Here is a 22,676-nt window from a genome sequence, read left to right as displayed (position 1 = left end):
ACACCCTCCTCTACTGCGTGCCTTCAAAACAAGTTAATATAACTTGAATAAGGTAGAACAGTCAGTTTTGATAAAAGCACCCTGTATGTTTTCAATAACATTTATGTTATGTTACCACCATGAAAAGGGATTTCATTCATACCTAAACCAACCTGACTGAGGATGCCGGCGACTGCAGTCCTGGGTCACGAGCTGGCAGGTTTGGTAAACGCTGTGGGAGAGCAACAGTACTGCATGTTTCCGGAATAATCCCGCAGGAATTCGCTAGAAAGCACCAAAACAATATGCGAAAGGCAACCGGCGAAAGCGTTTAGACAAAAGAAAACGGAATCTATTGCAAAAGTTAGCGCTTTCTATGGGCGTCCCAACACGGGAAGCAGGCGATACCATTTTTTCATCTAACCTCTGAAACCCCTGACCTTTGCGTTTTAAATTTTTTTAACGAAAAAACGTTTTAAACGTTTTAAATCTATCCTAGCACAAATCAGAATACACTTATCTCCCGTCGCTCCCGTAAGTGACTACCCCCTCCGTCAGCGTCGTTTGTACGAAGAATTCCACCTTAAGGCATCCAGACGCGTTTGTCCCTGTTTAGCGGTCGCTAGGCTATCTTTGGCGCCCTCTTGTGGACTCTTACGGGATTGTACACATACTGTTGCTCTGCCACAAAGGAAAATCCATTTGACAATAATGTGATATGACAGCTCCTGTATGTACTTGGAAAATTCAATACCATATCACAGATGGCTCAGTTGTAGCAGAGAAAAACCGAAAGTATGCTTCCCCCCCCCCCCCGCCCATAACATATTTGGAATATCCAATCCATCTTGGGTTGATTTTCAAGGTGATGAAACGTTCCTCCCCTCTGGTTCCGGTGTGAGCACATAGGGCTCCACGGCGTGGGGTGGGGTGTGTCGGTGTGTCACTGGGGGACTGTGTGTGTGTGTTTGGGGGTCACATCTTGGCCTCCAGCATCTCCAGGAAGAGTTTGTGCATGGGCACCCTGCCCTCCAGCTGCAGCCGGCAGAAAGTGTCCACGGCGCGGTTGGCGGTCTGCCGGAGCAGCGGCAGGGTCATCAGCAGCTTGCCCGTGCGGTGGGGGTCCCCGGGGTGCCGGCCGGTCTCGAAATCCTGGAGGGCCTCGTGGAGCACGTCCTGGAACTGCTGGATCGCCTCCGGGTTCTCCACACTGCCGGAGTCTGCAGCCAAGAGAATGCAGTCCCGCATCAAGACATCGGGAAGCGTCAGTGTTACCAGGGTCTACTCTAGCCGATCAACACCTTTGTCTTCTCCCGAATTGATTACTGTAATGCTCCACTCCCTGGGGTGTCTCAATCCACCTTGCACAAACTCCAGCATGTCCAAAATTCGGCAGCCAGAATCCTGACCAGGTCTAGTGCAAGTGTTAACATCACTCCTATCCTGGAGTCCCTGCACTGGCATCCTGTCAGGTTTTGTGTCGGCTTCAAAATCTTCATGCTCACCTACAGTATAAGGCTCTGCATGGCTTGACACCTCAGTACCTGTCTGAACTATTATCGCCCTACTCCCCACCTCGCAACCTTCGCTCTTCTAATTCTGCTCTCCTTACTGTCCCCCAAGCCCGTCTACACTCTATGGGTGACAGGGCCTTCTCCTGCTGCGCCCCAAAGCTCTGGAACTCTCTCCCCAAGGATATCAGAGAGTCACCTTCTCTAAGGTTATTCAAATCCAGACTCAAACCTTCTTCTTTAGAAGAGCCTTTACATAATTAGTTCAGGTGGGTAGCTGCGTCAGCATGCGTAGGCTGCAAAGGAACAAGTAATGGGTTTATTCCATACTGAACAGAGAAGAAAGAAAACACAACATTTCGGCCATGGAGCCTTCTTCAGATGTGTCCACACACCTGAAGAAGCCTTTACATAATTAGTTCTGTTATTTATTCCTTTCCACCAACCGTATTCAGTAGCCCCATCAAATGTCTCCTCTCATTGTGTATTTTTTTGTTGTTATTGTACTTCTGTAAAGCGCTTTGAGAAGCCACCTTTAAAGGAGCTATTTAAAATAAAGTTTATCATTATGATTATTTTTCCTGGTCCTCACAATGCATACACCTGCTGGGTTTCATCGCCGCCGAGCTCTTTGGTCAGAAGAATCCTGAACTGAGCAGACAAAGCATGTGGCTCGAACTTTCACCAGTTTGTTTTTCCAACTCAGAGGTGAGAGATTTTAAGTTACTGAAACCCAACAGCTAAAAGGCAGCCTCCAACATGTTGAGGAATGGGGAACAATGAAAGTGTCCAGACTCAGCCTGTCACTGGGTCTGTTAAGGGCTCAGTTGTTTAACTGAGAGCTCCGCTGGTGTGAGGGTCCCGAGGAGCAGAGAAGAGCTAAAGGAACAGACAGAAGCCCCTTTGTGAGAATGTGCGTTCACAGTTTTCATGCTGTCACCTCTGGTCAGGCAAGCACAGCCCTCTCTGTTAGTGTCGCCTTGGACACACTCTGGCTTTTAGAGCATACAGGCAGCCTAAGGCTGGGAGGACACTCACATCTATTACAGACCTCCACAGTTTTTATTCCATTACTACATCACATTTAAAAAACCCAGAAGTAAAATGAGCCTGCATTGACAGACAATCTAGCTTAGAAGACTAAGAGCCTCTTATAAACTCTAGAAACCCGAGTTTGAAGAGTGAATTCTCCTCCTGTCTTGTTACATAAGAAAACCTGTTCTCCTGTCTCAGAGCTCTTCCCTAGACACTGACAGGACAGAAATCCCAAGTAATGGCAGGAGACACTGGAAATGGGTTTATGAGTTCCTGAGATAGATGGCTAGGGCGATGAGATAGATTTATTGATCCCAGCTGCAGGCAGAACAATCTCTCACACAATTCCAGTATTGATTATTTTTCTCTTGTCACAGGCTTCTGGAGGCGGGGGGGGGGGATTCATTTTCCAAGCGAAGGTTGAATATGTGGAAAAAGAAGACATTTACAGAAAGGAGACTTGCTCACGTTTTGCAGGCGATGCTTAAAATTTTCACAATCATGTACTGTATAAATAATCATCACTGCAAAATCTCCATGGAAATGTATTTAAGCACACTGTACAAAACTGACCTGTGTGTGAAACTGGACTAATCAAAGAACATGACTGATCCATGAGCGCCGTAGTTTTTTCTATAAGGCAAGGAGTAGCAATCCACCAAAGTATTTCCACATAAAAATTGTGCATCAAGCTATGAGTATCAGGGAGTCCTCACCTGTGTGTTGAATATAAAAGTGTGGAGTAAACTGCTTGTTTTCTGAAACTGTCCCTCACTCACTCCAGAACAGCTCTGCTCTCATGAGTGGCGATCAGAGACACGAGGCGCCCTTCGGAGTGTCTACATACCCAAAGCTCATTTGAATTGTACACTATCAGTCAATGAGATTGATCGGCCTCTTAATGACAAAATCAATGCCCCAATTCTGGCCCTTCAGCCAGGACTGTGTCAGGGCAAAGCTGGAGATGGACACTTTCATTTTGAATCCTTGCTGAAGATGAGACCCTTCACTTCAGAGGACCTTCCCATGAGGAGCCTCTGCGGAAGTCTTCGCCTGCGGGTCTCACGGTTTGCGTGTAGGCAGACTGCGAGGACTTCAGCCCAGAAAGTGAGACCTTTGGTTGGCTGCCCAGTCCCTTACTGGTCTGTTAAGCTGCCGTTATGGCTGCAGCTGGTCTCAATTAACCCCTCATTATCCAATTTCCCTTACACACCCCTTCCTTCACTATTTAAACCCTCAGTTCAGCATGTACAATTGCTCAGTAGTAGAATCTCTTCTGCCTCCGGAGCACACCTCGCCCTTTCCTCCTAAATACCTCGTCTGGACTCCCTCAGCGTCGGCTCTTTGGTTTTGGTTTGGGATTACTCGCTCTTGCCTTGCCCCTATCGGATCCGTTTGCCTCTCCTCTTGCCTACTACCTGGACCTGACCCTGCCTGGAACAACTCACCACTCTACCTCATCGCCTGCCTTGGATACCTCAGCTACCGGAGCGCCTGGAGACCCGCACAGGGTTCGTAACTAACACCGTTCTTACAGCTGGTAGCTGTTTTGGAAGGGGTATATTTCTCTTTCTGCAGTTTGGACATTACTCAGAGCAGTGCTGTGGTTAGCAATAGTGGCTCTTGGTTCCTGGGTCCGTGGTTCAATTTTCATTCTGGGTTCCTCTCTATATGGAGTTTGCATATTCCCCCTAAGTCAGCTTTAGTTGTACTTCACTACCGACAGTAGTAAAGACACGGCCTTTCAAGTGGTTGGTGTATTTCTGTATAGTTTAAGCTCACTTTCTCACCTTTCTTTTGCGGTGAGTCAGTTCAGGCTCTAATATACCAGCTTTATTCATTTGGCAGATGCTGTTTAACAGCTAAAGTGAATTAGGACACTGAGGTGTCAAGAACTTACAAGTATTCTTTATAGGGGTATCACTAATTAGTGCTGTAATTAAAAGAAAAGTGTATGTGAAGGAACATGAAAAGCATTAAGGAGTGCCAAAACAAACAAATCCTTCATACTCAGTGAGCTGTTGCTTGAAAGGAGCTGTGAAATCTTTTTCCTGACTAGCTTTTAGTGAAGCAGGCTGCAGGGTGTTTAAGCTGTTGTGAAGGCGGTGAGCTCCGGGGCTCTAAATACTGCACGGTGCTGGGCTCCTACAAAGAGGGTTGAGATTTACTCCCTGACTCCACCACTGCGACCCAACCACCCCTGTGAGTGAGTTTCCAAGCCAGAAAAGTCGCAGGGACTCAGCAGCAGCACGGACACGTAGACCCCTCACTAATCTCCACTGCTCGCTTCAGTTAAAAGTCAATGCTAAATAAGTCATTGCTAAACTGATCATTTTTTATTACTCAGTTCCTCCGTCTGGAGTCCAGTGTCCTTCAGCCAGGGCCCTGCTGTCAGTCACTCTCTGGTTTGGGCTGGGAACTGTGAGGGCTCCTTGCCAATACGGGCAGCCTGCCTGCTTGCTCTTTCCCTGACAGCTGTCAATAGCCATCTCCCCTCCCCGGGACACTAACAGCCTTTTAAAAGACTCGCTCTCCAGAGGAGAAGTGACAGGGACTCCAGCTCAGCTCCCCGGAGGCTCAGGGACTTGAACCCTTATTCCAAACCTTGCCCTCGCCGGACGGAGGCGCGCGGAGGGAGGGGCAGGGAGAGAGCAGGAGAAAGAAATGAAATCAGAGCTTAAATGAACAGAAAAAAAGGAGAAAGCTGAAATCTGACAGGGTGATGGACTGGTGTTTGTCTACAGAAGAAACACTGTGATAGGGGACGGACTTTTTCCATGCAAGTCTGTGTGTTACTTCCTCGCACATAGTACAACTATTACCTCACACATCCCCTGCTCCAAAACCCTGTACAAGGTCAAACTACTACCAATGGTCTGGTGACCCACACAGCTGTTTTGCTTGGATTTCTTCCAGCCAAGCCCTCAGTTACACAATCAAACCCCTCATTGACTTAATAATAATGAAATTAATCAGAACTGTTTGTTCCCAGATCTTAAACACATCGGATCTTTAATCTTTCTTTTTAGTAAGTGAAATAAAATCCCTAACTTGTGACCAGAACCAAAATGGAAGTATTTACTTGAAGGGGCTTCTTAGATCGAGCCAGGCTTCAATGATCTAAGGAAGGTGGGATGGAATGAAGACCAGCAGGTGTGCAAGTCACCAGGACCAGGATTGGGAACCACTGTGTTAGAAGTGGCGTCTCTGTTCTGTGCTCGGTTTTGGGACGTCCATATTTGAGCATCTGTGTCCAAGCTACTTATTTTAAGTAGCACTTTTTTCATGCCCCTGTTCTGAGAAACAGGGATCTTTGGTGCTGCAGAGTGGAAATCAACGTCGCAGTCAGCTCACCTGAGTTGGCAAGGACCATGGCTTTGAGGGTGACCACCTCCTCCGGGCTGAGGTGCATCTGCTGGTACTTGGAGATCAGGTGCTTGAGGGCTGTGTACAGGTCTTGCAGTCCTGCCGCCCGGCACTGTGCCCGATCCAGCCGGAAATTCCCGGCGAACACCAGCTCCTCGGTGAAGCTCAGCGACCGGGACACTACGACCAAAACCAGCGCCTCCATCCAGCCACTCTGGAGCAGAGCCATCTGGTCCACCAGGGAGAGAGCAGAGAAACCTGGGAGAGAGGCACGAGAGCACATCACAGCAGAGCTTCAGAGGGGTCTCACCGTGTGCAAGACAAGACTGAATATTAATGCAGACTGATTTGGATTTACGAAGCCCTCCGATATCAAATTGAGCAGCCTCAGCACAAGAGGTGTAGTGACACAACACCATGCACAAAGCCGAGCAGACACAAACACAGCAAACAAACACAGGAATATATCTGCATTGTGCAGTTTCAGGAGCAGTGGGGAATTCTTGTTTCTTTATGACAGGAATCCGATTATTCCTAATCTTTATTTATCTGTGGTTCTTTTTTTTTTTTACGTTCTTCAATACCATCGGCCTAAAGGCAAAACAAAAGATAAATATTAACAACCACTTTTTCTGTTTTGCACACAGGGGCGATTCAGCCTGCCTCCATCCTCTGAATGGAACAGAACTGCCACAGAGGTGCAGGGTCCCGACACGTCTGTGCTGCTCTCTGCCCACATGCACCTGGAAGGCTAAGGCAGACCCCCAGCCCACTTCCCAACCTCTCCACACTCCAGAACATTGGTCCTGCTCGGAGCAGCGCAGTAATTGAGAACGGTGTAATGAGCCGATCGAGTTGCCCCCCTGTTTTCAGGTTGCATTACTTGCAATGTTTATCACAAGCCTACAGCTGGTCCCTGGGCAGGAGACCCAAGTGCCTCTTAAAAACGAATTAATTAACAGATTGGAAACAGCATAATCAGTCTGATCAATAGAGCAGGATCAATAGCTGACAGTGACTGGTGACAGTGAGGGATTGCAGCTTGGGAACTTTTTGGTTTTGGCCAGGGCACCTGGAAACAGTTTCTGTGCAGAGTAAATGAACTTTTAACCGAAAGCGTCCAAATCCAGCTGAAGGAGCAGCCCCTCCCCTAGAGCTCTTTTATACATTTTTCTCTTGCTCTTCAACCCTTAATCCTTCATTTGCAGAAGGATTTCAGTATTTTCAGTAGGGTTTAATTCATTATCCTGCCTGGGTATCAGAGTGCCTTCACCGTATTGTACTGCGCTGAGCTACAGCCTTGCCACACAGACAGCACAGTGTATTGTCCAGCAGGAAGCAGGAAAATAAACTTCAGCAAAACCATAGCAAAGTCCCAAATCCCATAGTAAGTTTCCAAAGGCACACTTTTCTAAGGACTTCCCAGCTGGCTAGTGAGTCATTGCCAGGCTCCTTCAGTCAAGCCAGCTTGCAGGCACACTGCAGTCACCATCCCCTGGCAATGTCCACCTGGGCAGCCCTGTGCCAGCCCTGCAGGGGCTGCAGGTTTCTGGGTGTCCTCCCAGCTGAGTACTCAGTGGCCTCATTGAACTCGTTCCTTGCTTAATGGGACAAGTTGAAGCCTTTCCTTTCTCTTGAGAAGCTGGAGATTTAAAGAGACCTATACAACCTGCGGTGCTCCAGCCTTTGAGGTCCAGAGCTGAACACCCAAGCTATACATGGCCTCCGAGCTTGGGGAATTTCTCAAGAAGAAACTTCCACCGGGTGGTGGCCACTGGACACATCTAGCTTACTAGAGTAGCTGACTGACCTGAGGATTTCAGTCAACTGTGTCTCTAAAGATCCAACATCTTGAATGGGTCTTCTTGTTCCAAACACCCACAAATGGGTGATTGTGGAAGTGAAAATGTTTCCTAGTCTTTTTTTCTACATTGGAATAATCATTCTTATAAAACACAATCATTTGGAATCTCTTGTGCCTCCACTTATACTGGTCTGAAAAGTCACATAAGGATGGGGGCAAGATTAATTTCCTTCATCCCTTGCTCAGTGTACAGGTGTGGTTCAGAAACACCAGCGATCGAGAAAGACAGAGATACAGTACCTGGGATGTGCTTAGCCCAGCCAATGACGACCAGCAGCTCCCTGTTCAAAAGGTCACACAGGGTCATCAGGGTCTTGATGTCGCTATCGGGCGTGGTGGGGTCAGGCATGGCGCAGACTGGAGTGGGCTCCATCATAAGAAGGTGCGATATGACTTTGTTACCTACAAAAAGGCACATACACACACTTAAGTCACTGTTTGTATGGATAAAGCTGCATATACCTCTACATAGAATGATCAAAATGAATGATACAGACAATTCAACATTTTCATTCGATTCAGCCTTGAAACTCTAACATTACACCACTTGGGGGTTCTTATTAAAAACCATTAAACCATTATTCCTGCTCCTTTTTGTGACAGATATTTGAAAACTCATATGGAATAGAGGACATAAAATAGCCTGTGCTCTACGTCATACAAAATGTGGCAAACTCATGTTCCCCTCTGTAATCACTTTTCAGTGTGAATACAAGAAGAAATGAATGAATGAGTGAGGTATTCCAGTGCAGTGGTGGCACCTGTGGGTTTGGTGGGGCTTGAATATGGGGCTTTGATGCAGAACAGCCCTCCAGAGTCCACTCGTCTCTTGTACTTCTGGCGACCCCCCCGCACACGGTCCATGCGAACGCCTGCGGACACAGTTATCATCAATGTTATTCCTGCTGGGGTCACTTCAGTATGGAGCCCTGCTAAGTTTAAAGGTCAGATCTGAGTTAGACATGAGATAGACCGCATGCAACATCCCCACGAACAAAGTGGAGCATTGGCAGCCGCCCCACTGGTCTAGTGTCATGTAGCGTGTATGGCCTGATGCAGACTGTCAAAAAGAACAAAGCCGCAGAGGTACATGTAGGAAAACCCCTGACACAGCAAGAAGGACAAGGCCATCTGCTTGAACTGTTCATTTTCCTGCAGCAGGTGTCTGCAATAGTGGCAGGAGAGAAAGAGGCAGAGGGCTGGGTAAGACAGCCCCTCAAGGAGACACTGGGAGGAGAGACAGAGGCAGAGAACTGAGTGAAACAGCCCCTTAAGGGGACACTGGGAGGAGAGACAGAGGCAAAGGACTGGGTGAAACAGCCCCTCAAGAAGACACTAGGAGGAGAGACAGAGGCAAAGGACTGGGTGACATAGCCCCTTATGGGGACAGCAGAGCTGAGTTGCAGAGGTTCCGGGTAAAGGGAGAGACATTAGAGACCCTCACCTTCCTTCATCATTCCCACCTGCAGGCACTTCCGAAAGCGACAGGCCTGGCAGGACTTCCTTCTGCGTTTGGTTATCTCACACTCGTTCATAACTGGGCAGCTGTACTCGATGTTACCTGGCCAGGTGACACACAAAAGAAAGTACACTGAATCATTCTATAACAGTAACACCTCAACATAAACCCTGCAAATTCAGCTCAAACCTCTCGTAATCCATAATACCTAGAGAAGAACCATACAGCATACATACTATTTACAGTATGGCTGTTAACTGAAGTCAGATATATTTGTCATTTGTACTGTGCTCTATCAACACCAACTTCACTGATAATTGTGTTTGCAATGTGCTTATAAAGTGTGATTTACATCTCCTAAAATAGTGCTACCCCTATAACTTCAAAAATATAACCTGTAGAAAAAACAACGATGCAGGTGAAATGGACAGACTAAGAAGTAAGACACAGTTTGCATCTGGGATTGTATTGTTATGATAGAATGGGACAGTTCAAGTAGGTACTGTAGCTGTGTCAGCATGTGTAGGCTGCAAAGGAACAAGTTAAAGGTTTATTCCATGCTGAAAAAGAGAAGAAAGGAAACAATATTTCGGCTGTGGAGCCTCACACCTGAAGAAGGCTCCACAGCCGAAACGTTGTGTTTCCTTTCTGCTCTTTTCAGCATAGAATGAACCTTTAACTTGTTCCTTTGCATAGTATGGGACATATTCCTTTATCGAGAACACAACACAGAATATTATTTAATTGGTTGGCGTCTGTAGGCCAATCAAGTTGTATTTGACCTACTTCCTGGTCATTAACCTGTTTGCTTGAGCTAACATGGTTGCTAATTGAAAGACATTCTATGGTTCCTTTTCAGTTAATATCCTGCTCTGGCCATGCTACTCTGCACATTGAGTTTTCACACAGAAATCCATAGGAACTCCGGGCCAAATACAAATATTGATCAGCACTGTCACACCACGACCGGCGAATTCTTTTCAGCACTGAAATCCAGGATCACGAGACAAAAAGGTTGTTTTTAATAGATTATTGACCGTTTTCGCCTGGCTGTTAAACCCCAGATGGACAAGTTTTGCAGCAGGAGAGCTACGATGGATGGGATCTCATGTTTTGATGGTGGGTAAGACTCATACTGGGATCAAATTTCCAGGGAGCACTCCTAAAATGGTGCACTGTACCGGTGTGAGGTCACTGCTCCAATTTATTCTTTACATTTTAAATCACTTAGTTCATTAAAGGAAAAACAAAGGAAGGCTGGGGTTATTCTTAAGAAACTAGAACCGAAAGCAGCTCAGAGCAAGTTCTCAAAGCTGAAGGAATGGGATCTTTCCAGGAAAATAAATGCCATGGACTCTATGATGGGAATATACAGAATAATTTCACCTTTGTGATTAAGGAAAGCAGTTCCCTTTAGTTCCTTGCTGTGTTTTTCACTCCGATTTTGACATGGGACTGTGGCCAGGAACACCGATGGCCAGCTGGACTTGTGATGGGAAAACAGAACGATGAAGATTTCATTTGTCTTCCTCCATTATCACATGGGAAGGAAACTCCTAGGGCATCACGACAATGCACTTGATACAAACAGCCTCGGTTCCCTCAGTCAACCAGCTTAAGAGTAGTTTGATTAGACTGTAGAACTGGCTACAGCTGGGTAAGACTGGAACCATTAGGACTGAATTAGGGGTAAACCACAGAGCTGCGTTACTTGCAGAGAACTGCAAAATCACTTGGCCTCTGCGTTTCACTTCAACGTCTTGACAGATGGTTGACAAAGAAGTTGATTTATTAAGTTCGGAAAGCTTTCTGGCATTTGATGGGCACTGGTCCTGTTGTTTTTTTTTTAAGAATGACCTAGGCAGTCTCCCAACATGTAGCACACAGAGGCTTCACAGGAAAATCAATTGCACAGAAGAGTTCCAGGCTGTCTGGGAAAAAAACCCCATTGGAAATCTGATTTGGATTCGAAATCTGGGACATTTACTTAGTTCCCTCTAATAGATTATTGATTGCTTTATTAATTAAGATCTCCACAATTGTTCTGTGCCCTGAAACCTTCTCACAGATTTAGGCAAGCATTCTGTGGATCAATTCTGGGCCAGACACACTTTTGTTGTTTTTTCTCCCAGGGAGAGAGCATAATTAGGCGTCTGCTGTATTGGTCGAAAATATTCCATAAGCTACTTAAAAACTAAATGTCCCGCATTATGAACAGCGCAGGCACGCAATGTTACAGCCCAATTGTATGAGTTCAGTGATTATATCGTCAAGTTGTTCACTCTTCAGCTTCGCTGCACATACTATACTTTTACTTTTGATCATTTTCCGTCACCGATGCTAGTTCGCTTGCTGTATTCACTGCAAAAACGCCTACGAAAACAGGCGACTGTCAACTAACAAAAGGGATAAAAAAAAAGGTTGGAATATGGGCAGAACAAAGTGCGAGACCATTCCGAGCTTTACAAATCATGCCTTTGGCGACCTTAGTCGTTAGAGCTTACCGCGACCAGGTGTGGGTGTGGGCACACGGCACAGGTGTTGATAAGTTCGCCAGGAGCTTTTTACCTTGAATGGTTCTCTTGAAGAACGCCTTGCAGGCCTCACAGGACGCTACACCATAGTGGTAGCCCGAAGCGAAGTCCCCGCACACCAAACAGAGCCGCTTCGGTCCCGAACTGAGCGCGGCGGCGTAGTCGCTCTTGAGAAGGGTGTCCGCGGCCGGGAGCGACAGCGCTCTGTCGGCTCGGTAGAACTGGGCGCTGCAGGTGTCGGGCAGGGCTCTACCGCCGCCGCCGCTACCGGCGCTGCATGAACTCGGGGAATCCGGATCGAGAGAGTGCGCTTGAGAGAGCAGGCTGTAGCCGCTGCTATCTGAGGAGCCGCCGGGGCTGAACTGTGTGGCGCTGTCCAGCGCTAACGTGGGGCTGGGGGGCTCCGTCTTCACACTGGGCTCGCACGACGACGGAGAATCACCGATGGGCGACCGGCTCAGTAAACTACGAGAGGTACATGAAACGCGTTTTAATGACAGTGGACGCATGCGTAAATATAAGAAACTCCTTAAAATGACATGATTGCCTTCAGCTTTGATAACTTTCAACAACTTCATCTAAGTTAAAACAAGTATATTTGTCCTATAAACTCATTAAGCACATGAAAGCGGAGCACAAGTGAATTGCTTTAAATTACTGTCAATTATTTTTCCGTTAGGAAACACTCATGCGTAAAAACGAGTTAGCAGGTGTTTAATTGTACTGTAGCATCGTAAATTCGTGTGATAGCTGACCAATGTCAAACAGCACTAAACGTTAGACTTTAGGAAGATCTAGTATGAATTTGTCACTCTTGGTCGTGAAGAACGAATTATAATAATAATAAACATTTCACATATACAACACTGTACGTTTTAAGCACTAATATAATATTGCTGAACAACAATCATGCTAGGCGAAACTTGAATACTTACTGGCTGTGCTGATTGAAGATGTGAAAACTGTCACTCAGACAGAAGTCTTTCAGGTCCATCGTGAGAAAGTCTCGGAATGACCAACCCGAGCTGTCACGAGCAGAAACCCACGGGCTGGAGACGCGACTGAAGCCGCGGGACAGAGAGCCGCTCTTATTTAACAGGGATCTGATCTCAGCAGGGAAAGGGGGGCGGTGTGAACTGAGCTAATCCAGCCACAGTCAGTAAGCGGCTGTATCGATGAATGCAGCCCAAGCTGATATACTGTATAGGTAAATAAATTATTCACAACCATATATTCATAAACTGATTGTACTCTTATCCATAATAATAAATTCAGGGATAAACAATTACAGGTAAACAAACAGATGCTGTAGGGTCAGCACATGTAAGGTATAATTCTATTAAATAATAGGTATAACATATACTGGATATATCTTCATTGTGAAAGTTAGTTTGGAACTTTTTTAACTTGTAACAGTTAAATGGGGGTTAAAAAGGTAAAGCACAGTCTGAGCTGTGTGAAAGAACCATCCTATCCTTTCCACTAAATTAAAGGTGACCCACAAATACTGAAGGTAATCAAAGGGAACAAAATCATAATTGTAGCGCTAATATCCCACATCACACGGTATGGGAACTGAAGAAATAGCTGATTTATTGTACGACTTCTGACTGAGTCTCTTCTTTTAAAAAGGATGGCTTGTGTTCTGGTGCATTTTTCTTGTTTGGTTATTTGAATGTTAATGTTACTTTGCTGCTGCTCATCACTCCTGACCCACTAACCCACACTCAGAAAATTCAAAGCTGATTAGTAGTCTTAAGGTCGGCCTTGCTGATCGGGGGAAAATTATCTTTTGTCTCTTCATTCGGACAGGCCTAGAGCAGCTCGCGTTTTCAGATGCTTTTTTCCCCTTTTCTCTGAACTCGATGTTGCTTACAGTCAATGAAATGAACAGTTTAGGGTTCATGCGGTTGTCCGTTTACAGTCAACAGTTGCGAAACGGCGATTTGACAGAGACGCTGCCAGCATCTTAGCAAACTGAGGGGGCAGGAACCAGCAGAAAACCAGTCACATTTGCACAGTCGCAGGAGCGCTGAAACTACGGCCATTCAGGTATTGTCGTGTTCATACCCCTTTTTCTGGTTGTAACGATCACAAGACCTCTTAAATGCTACTCAAAGACTTTTGGGTGTTATTTTCCAGCTCATGCTGAACCGTCATCCATTTACCTGCATTAAGAAATAGAAGAAGAGAGTTCTGGAAACAGTGTGTCAATACCCTCCCTTTCCAGAATGACAGTGTAGAACATCAAGAGGTGACAAAGTCCTTCTGTCACTGCGGCCAGTATTACAGCATATTTAACACACACAGAGCCTTGCAATTTTCAAGCTGTTTTGATGAACAGACTTCAAAGCACAAATAGTTAAAGTTCCTCATACTGATATCTCTGCAAAACTCAATAGTGGCAGTGCACTTCTCAAAAGTGCTGGAAAGCCAGACTTTGTGTGGTAGGAGCTAGACGTGCAATATTCAGCCTCTCTTTTTGAAAAGTGACTCCCCCCTATCCCGCCTGTATCCACCCTGGGGCCTAGCCTCTCGACCTGGAGGTTCGACCAACATGCCTGCACACAGCCATCAATCACTGCCTGGCTTGGCAGCAGCAGAGAAGGTACAACACAAACACATGTGTATCAGCTTCAAAACCAATTATTTTCCACCTCCATGTCACGGCAGTGCATGGGCTGGCTTGAGGGCCAGAGAGGTTTAGTTAGAACTGACTCCCAGCTGAACAGGTACCAGGAAACTATAGCAATCCAAAAAAAAGCCAATAGGTCCTTAGGGACACACTCAGCTCTTGCATTCTGTAATCCTTCCATGTCTGCTTCCCAGATCCTAGCACACAGAGTGAGGTTGGTTTATTCTTCGGTGCCCTGCGATGAGTCCTCCAGTCTTGATAAGCACACACCTTCGCAGCTTTAACCAGTCGTTAACTGTGTTCATGGATGCTTGTATTAGGGTGGTCAATATGAGACCTATTGAGACCAATTGAGGTGTGCCAAGGTCTTGTGTGTGAAACCCTAGGGGTGGAGTGGTGGCTCTGTGGCTGAGGATCTGTGTCTGTGGCTGGAAGGTTGCCGGTTCGTATCCTGTGGCCGGCAGAGAAATCCTACTCCGTTGGGCCCCTGAGCAAGGCCCTTAACCCCAGCTGCTCCAGAGGTGCCATATAAATGGCTGACCCTGCGCTCTGACCCCAAGCTTCTCTCCCTGTCTGTGTGTCTCATGGGGAGTGTTGAGGTATGTGAAAAAGACAAGTTCCTAATACAAGAAATTGTATATGGCCAATAAAATGATCTTATCTTAGAGTCACTCCAGTGGACCTGGGTGAGTTCTGAAAGCTCTGGGCAAAACTAGCCTGACCCAGGCAAAATAAGATTGACCAGACTATCGGTTTTCATCCTTAAGTGTACAATGTCACAGCAGTACTCGGTTCACAATTTCTCACAGAAGAAAACAATATATACTGTATGGGTTTATGATGTGCTCATCATATTCTTGAAAGAAAGGCAGAGTTCTCACTTAACAGAGAACATTTCAAAATGGTACATGATCAATGAACAATATCATTAAAGAGTGTCATTTCTATATTTTATTTCACAGGGTGAGATGCATTCAGTTTCTGCAAATATATCTCATGATGAGTGCAGTCAACAAACCCATGTATAAGTAAGTGTGCATCTCCCCATATGCAAAGGTTATTCTGTTTTCAAAAGGTTTAAACAAGTTTTTAAAAAACAGCAAAGCAGGAACACCAAAAGACCATTTTTCTGTTCTAAACTTTCTTTACATGTTCCTTACATTTCAATGCAACACCAAGCAATCCCACAAGCCACTGCATGCTGGTTAATTTTCTGACAATGCAATAATGGTGATTGCTTGATGTTGTTTAACTATTTTCAGTGTACATTTCAATTAACTGAGCTCACCGGTTTAAAATGTTGAGCATTTCCTAGAATGCATCCAAAAACATAGTGCTTGTAGCTGTAATGATTCATCTGTTTGGAGTGTTTCTAAACCACTTTATGATAAACACCACTGTGCTGGTTATGTTCAGTGCTTGAAAGTCAAACGAAACAGCTGAACTCTGTGATGGGGGACTGGAATACTAAGCACCCATAGACCCTGCAGCAGATTCTGGAAGGGGGAGGTTAAACGTACTTGCTACAGTTAACACAAAACCAGTGATACTGAGTGAGTCAATCAGGTTCAGAACATTTATGGTACAAAAGTGAATCATACAATAGGCTAGATTATGCAAAGGCACTGATGTTCTTGAAGGCCACTGACTTTTGAAGGTCACTGCCACCCTATGAAACTTGAACAGAAATTTCACCACTTTTAGAGTTTTAACTCCTGTTTCACATACTGTAGTTTATGTCAATTGGCCTTTTTGGGTCCACCATGCCTTTACCGTAATTTCACTGTGCTTTTTTCACAACTTCTTTTTCATAAAGAGTTCTACTAACAGGTACAGATAAATTACTCCGGAGGGATATTGCGTTATGGACTTCAAGTCCTTTGAAACTCTAATTTGGTAAACAGATGCTTGTTGTTTCTAGCTCGATTGCACCAGCAGGTAAGGCTCCGTTTCCCTGTTGGTAAAACAGGTGGATTGATGTGCAAACCGCCCGCACCCGTCACGTGGGCTGTATTTACACAAAATGAGCTCGCCTGTGGCCCACGCGCGCGGGGAGTGGGGGAAACACAGCCGCCGGTGAAATCTCCACTCCACATCGAGAGAGAAGGGGGGAGTGTCGGCTGCGGACGCAGTCAGTGGGTCGCGTTTAGAAGGGTTTACACGGCAGATTAAAAGCGCCATTCCGCTGCGAGAGACAGCGTTTTCACACGCTCCGACTCCCCGCCAGGTGCAGTACGACATCACCTGCAGACCAAATTCATTCCACTGATGAATTACCGTACTTCATGAGACAGAGTTCTGTCGCCAGAGAACTGCGTCTCGCTTTTTATAATTAGTACATAACCTTTTACACGTTACAAAAAATAATGACAGTTCTGCCCCGTCCTCATCATCAGTTTAATTGACCAATACCCCTGCTACTTTCTTACTTTTGACCTTAAGGGAACTCAAGGGTGTTCAGAGAGGTTAGGCCTTTGTATGAGGTACAGACCGATTTGGTTTAAATATTAATAATTGAGCGTAACTGTATATATATATAACTGTATATAGGAGCGCTAGGGTGTGGTCAGGCTTCTAGAGTCCGGCTGGAAAGATGCGGGTTCGAATCTCAGGTGGGGCGCTTGTTGTCCTCAGGAGCGAGCTAGGAATGTGCTTGGTACACCCCCCAGCTACAATGACTAGACAAATTAGTCGCTGGGGACAAACATTTCAAGTAAATGAATGAATTTCTGGTCATAGAACCTATTGCTTTCAATCGAGAGAACGAATGTTTTAGCTGGGAACTCTTAAAAACGACTTCTTTGTTATTATTCCTTTCTTGACTGAAATGACTATCTGCTTGCTCGTGCTCTAGATTTTAAAACAAAGCGTTACATACTGCAGAGGCGTGAGGAAGATCAGAATTGCTAAACCTTATATTTATATTTAACCGTGTAACAGATGGATTGCAAGAACAGGCTTAATAAAACCGGTATATAACACCGTAAAACCCTGTATAATAAATACCTACCTATTTTTAAAAGACGATAAACAAGTTTTGTATGTTCACCTGATCACAATGCCCATAGCAGTACGTATTGATTCCCTCTGCGAATAGAATGGTGTCATTAACTGCGATTCACAGAGCAACAGAGGCATCAGAAATGAGGTGCGTGAGATTTAGGCCCGGTGAGATCTGCTTGCATCGTCTAGTTGAGCGCCTGCGCCTGGACTGAGGCGGTGGAGGAGAGATGCGTGAAAGAAAATGCGGAAAGAATTTAATACATATATCTTACAGAAAGGTCATCGGGAATGATTATGGTTTAGAACAGCTTTGGCGAAAGGCTTGATTGTAAATCCCTTACAACTTCAGCTCCATTTATTTTAAATACCGCAGTTTTGTACTGTACAGTACATCACATCCATCTTCATTCAGTTGATAATAATATTGTCCGGACTTCTCGATGGTCATCTGATAAAAACGCGTTACAACACAGGCTACATGTATAGTAGCCTGTATTTTCTGAGGTGCTAGCAGAGACTGAAATGCGTTAATCGTTGTTAACGTCTTGTTTCGTAATAAGCGCATTTTTGTAACCTTCTTAACCGGGAAACCGAGTCAGTTAGCTGTAACTACTAATTACCGACTATCAATCGGGGTGGACGGACCGAAAAGCCTCCTTTCGTTCGTAACCTTTCTTGAATTCTTCTATAAATTTAAAGGTATGTTAAGTGTTAAAAAATACTCTAGAAATGACTTCGATTCAGTAGGTCTATGGAGCAGGATCACACGACTCGTCCTGGTTTCAGTGGCGTTTGCACTCGATTCAGCGGGTGAAGTAATTCCTCTCTCTTCCGCCTGATCTGCTGTGTGGAAGAGCTGCGGGTGTTGCACCTCTGTGGTAACGTGGGACCCTCCTGTATGAAACTGCTATATAAAAGTAAGGTCTTATCATCATCTTCACCACCATCATCATCATCATCACCAAGGGTGACAGTGTGGGGGAGCACTTACCTGTACTTTGACACTCCAAATTTTCTTGGTTATTTTAAGTGATTTTAAAATACAGTGTATTAGAGTGCTTTAAGTCATGCCAGGGATGAGCATAGCTTGGCAAATACAGTACATGACTGTTATTAATACTATTAAGAAGATGTCCTGTGCATAACAGCCATAAAGCCAGAGAAAAAGAAGATTAAGCACATAAGAAAGTAATAGCAGTGAAAAGGACCTTGTTAGCAATGTAACATCCATCCATTTTCTAAATACTTTATTGAATGCAGGGTCATAGGGAGCCAAAGCCTATCCCAGCAGGCACAGGTGCAAGGCAGGAAACATGTTGGACCAGACACAAACTCCAATATAAACACACGCACACCTAGGGACAAGTTTCCCAATTTACCTGCCTCTTTGCCTTTGGACTGTGGGAAGAAACTGGAGCACCTGCAGGAAACACACACAAACCTAGGGAGAACATGCAAACTCCACACAGACAGTACCCCAGGGATCGAACCCAGGGCAGCAATGATAAGGACTGTGCCAGGTCTAGCAAGGAAGGGAGTCTACTTTAATGTTGGACCACCAAAACTTTAAAGCAACACAATTGGACTATTTTGGCACCCTGTTGTTCCACATATTTAAAGCTGCCGAGTCTGGATTTATGAATGAAAGGAGAGGTGGGTTCTCCTGAGAAAAGCACATAGCATTAGGATCATATTCCTGTGGTCTATTTCTCCCACCCTCTGTCTCAGGTGAGGAACATTCTGACCCAGTTCTAGCTCCACTGTCCACACAGTGGGGTGATGCGATTACTGTCTAGGCTGCTGAGTGACATCTGTCTGCTATCCACTCTAATCTCCTAAAAGGTCTCTGCAGCAGGGCCCTGAGGTGAGCGCACACACACGCACTCATGCCCTCCACTGGACTGTGGCCTGTCTGCTCATGTTTACAGACACACGGTTCATGTAGCAGCCAAAAACAGGCCACTGGGTTAAGTCTCATCCCCTCTTTATCTCTGCTCATACCTTGAGACCATGCGAGATCACAGCTGGGAGCTCTCATGCTACTGTGTTCATTTCAAGCAGTGGCTCATGGCAGGTGAGTGTTAAGAGCTTAGCAGCACCATTAGCTTACCTAACAACAAACTGAGAGGGGAGCTGGGAGGGGGGGTGGTGGAGAGGAGATTTTCCCTGTCATGATAGCAATCGATTAGACAGATTTAGCAGCAAAAAGGCTGAATCATCCTTTGTCTCTCTCACTTGGACTGATCCCTGGTCTTTCAATAGCCATACTGCATGTTGTGATGGTGCAGAAATCCGTGGGAAACAACTAGAGATAATTCAATATTCTGTTTCTATGTTGTGATGTTCCCAGATTCCTGCACACCACCATTTAAGGATATAAACACAATCCGGTTTATGGTTAATATCCTCCACAGTGATCGGTGGTGCTCAGTGTGTCCAAAGCAAGAATGCTGCTGTTTACTGCATATTTCTCGCACAAGGGGAAGGAAAGACTCACATAGTTCTATAACAGGCATGATCATAATTATATAGAGTAATGCGAAACAAAATTGCAAAGAAACTTCTTATTTTCTCAGTTGGCCTTTTAGGCAGTTTTTATTGCTCTTAGCAGTATTAGTTCCTTCATGAAAGCATCTGAGCATTAAAAAACTTGCATTTATGCATGTGTGTTTTTAGAAGAATAAAGTATATGGATTCTGGACATTGATAGAGTGTTTCAGGCATCATTTTGATTTACTGATCATTACTGGATGATGCATAAGCACTAAATCACCTCATTACAGACTTGATTAGACACCAATGATGCGGTTTATCCTGCTGAATGCTAAACAAACTGACAATAAAAAAACACATAAGAAATGACCAATATGCTAGCGTTACAATGGTCTCTCCAGTAGTCGAGCCCAGTGCTCCTTGGGGATAATAATAATTAATAGCTCCTTATACTTATATAGCACTTTTTCTGGACACTTCCCTCCACCACCACCAGTGTGTAGCCCCAACCTGGATGATGCGACAGCAGCCATAGTTCACCAGAACGCTCCCCACACACCAGCTCTCAGTGGGGAGGAGAACAGAGTGATGAAGCCAGTTCAGAGATGGGGATTATTAGGAGGCCATCAATGGTAAAGACCAATGGGAAAATTGGCTAGGATTCCAGGGTAACACCCCTACTCTTTTCAAGAAATGCCCTGGGATTTTTAATGATCACAGAGAGTCAGGACCTCGGTTTTACGTCTCATCCGAAGGACGGCGCCTGTTTACAGTATAGTGTCACCCTCGCTATAGTGGAGCAACTGGACCCACACAGACCACAGGGAGAGCGCCCCTCCAATACCTCTTCCAGCAGCAACCTTAGCTTTCCCAGGAAGTCTCTCATCCAGGTACTGGCCAGGCTCACACCTGCTGAGCTTCAGTGGGCTGCCAGCTGTGCGTTGGAGGGTGATATGGCTGCTGGAAATAGGATTGGGGCTGAATCAAGGTTTGATGCGGACCGCTCAGACAGACACTGCTGGGTGCAGAATGAGAAGCTACAGAAACCTTTGTTTCCAGGTGACCAGTCAAGGGGGATCCAAGTGTGTAGTGGAGTTTTCTAGTTGCTGGAGAACTTCACTTGTAGAGACTGATGGCACCCTGTTGCACTGACAAGTCCTGGGACACATGACAGTGGATTGTTCTTGCGAGAGGCACATGATAGTGATTCCCTACTCATCAGGCAGACGTCAGACTCATCAGTGCACCCCCTACAGAAAGGAACGGCACTTCCTTTACTAACTCTGTGGATTCATTGCAGATAGAAGAGTTAAGTGTTTTTATGCTGTTTATAACAGTTGGGGTAGTAGCAGTTTGCAGGTAGGACAGTCTCCCCTAGTGTAATGCACTTCCAATCTGACTATTCCTAGACTGCCTTCACAAGGTGCCACTAATACTCCTGCATCAGCATCCCCTAGGAAACTGTTTTTTTTTTGTTTTTTGCTGGCTCCACTCTCTTTGTAGAAATGAACAGGCTTATATTGGAAACTGGGGTGTTTCTTCCGAAGATAACGCGGAATCAGCAGGTCCCAGCTCATTAACTGGGATCATCCGGTGTTTTCCAGTTATCCTGCTCTTAGCGGCGGAGGCCGGTGGGTTTGTAATCAGCCCCTGCCGGCGGATGCCCGTGTGCACAAGGCCTTTTACTGACTGTACATCTGCCGGATTGCCGTCCATTTCCGCGGATGTAAATCTTGTGTCGGCTTTCTTCCTTTTCCAAATTGTGATCACGTTGCCATTTTATTCTTTATTGTTTGCGAAATTTTGAAAGCCCGTTTTGACTTCCACGTGTCAGCGATGTGTTAGATTCAGATCAAATCGTGGCTGCGTGTTCGGTTTTACCGTAGATCGAAACGATTGCACGTTTTTTTTTATTACACATCCACACGAAATGGTGTTTTAAGACAAACACTAGTTGATGCCAAAACCACGTAGGGGAAGGTAGGCATAAAAATAGTTATAGCTAGACCTAAACCGATTCAAACACATCCTGCGTAAAATTAATTAGTTTGCACTTATCAGTTTGTGCCATACTTTTACCATAGTCACGGTGCCCACAACTAAATGGATTCAGTTCCTTTAGCCCGTCTGTATGATAAAAACAAGAAATAAATCATTTTGTGAAGCATGTACTGTATGAAACAATTAGATAAGACAAAAATCTTCTTGTTCCTTGGATTTTTGCAAAGGCAATATAATACTCTTCTGCGCCATGTTGAGCGAAATTCCACGTTCTAAAGGGGGCGCGATGGGTTGGAACGCTCTAATTTAACTTGCACGCGTGGTGCTCGTGGAAGTTACGCAGGCCAGTATCTCTCGGGCTTGCGTGATACAGACCCAGCAAGCTGGCGTGCACCCGCCGGGCAGTGCCCGCGGGTAGGTGCGCAGATCCGGGGAAGCTAAAAAGCCGATATTCCGCTGCTCGGTGCAATCCGCCAGAACAAATTAAGAACGGAGTTTGATGGGGACCATTTTAATCGGATTGGCTGGTTATGGTTGTGAGGATTGGCCTATAAAAAGGATTAGCACCTGGATTCAGTTAAACTCGCAGGACTGAACGTTCAGGTAGAAGAGAGCAGAGCTGCTTTGCTGCGCGCTAAGCACGTGAGAGCGGCTCCGGCGCGGCTCTCCGCACGGGTACAGCAGGAATGACCCCCCCCCCCCCTCACGTCCTGTACCCCCCCGGCTTTGATACAGCAAAACCCTTTGCCGGAAAGGAAATGTCGGTCGTTTTGCATTCGTGAAATAACGAGTCAGG

The 22,676-nt window shown here is 45.6% G+C and overlaps 1 protein-coding gene across 1 annotated transcript; it reads right to left on the bottom strand.

Moving 5' to 3' along the window:
• Positions 1-839: 839 nt before the first annotated feature.
• On the bottom strand, positions 840-12,793 carry esrrd (estrogen-related receptor delta). The gene is made up of 7 exons (XM_088910905.1): positions 12,684-12,793; positions 11,783-12,213; positions 9,200-9,316; positions 8,517-8,627; positions 7,996-8,157; positions 5,880-6,149; positions 840-1,199 (listed from the first exon to the last, which is right to left on the bottom strand). The coding sequence occupies exons 1-7, from the start codon at positions 12,740-12,742 to the stop codon at positions 955-957; spliced, it is 1,395 nt and encodes a 464-aa protein (XP_088767031.1). The 5' UTR covers positions 12,743-12,793; the 3' UTR covers positions 840-954.
• Positions 12,794-22,676: the final 9,883 nt, after the last annotated feature.

This window comes from Atractosteus spatula, chromosome 3 (assembly GCF_055471065.1).
Source record: "Atractosteus spatula isolate fAtrSpa1 chromosome 3, fAtrSpa1.hap1, whole genome shotgun sequence".
NCBI lineage: Eukaryota > Metazoa > Chordata > Actinopteri > Semionotiformes > Lepisosteidae > Atractosteus > Atractosteus spatula.
This window is presented reverse-complemented; position numbering and strand designations above follow the sequence as displayed.

Excerpts from the sequence above, each read along its gene's own strand:
- esrrd (XM_088910905.1), bottom strand. The coding sequence starts at position 12,742 with ATGGACCTGAAAGACTTCTGTCTGAGTGACAGTTTTCACATCTTCAAT. Across the intron at positions 8,158-8,516 it reads AAGCCCCACCAAACCCACAG|GTAACAAAGTCATATCGCAC; the intron begins GTGCCACCACTG and ends GCCTTTTTGTAG. Across the intron at positions 6,150-7,995 it reads CTGGGCTAAGCACATCCCAG|GTTTCTCTGCTCTCTCCCTG; the intron begins GTACTGTATCTC and ends CCTCTCTCCCAG.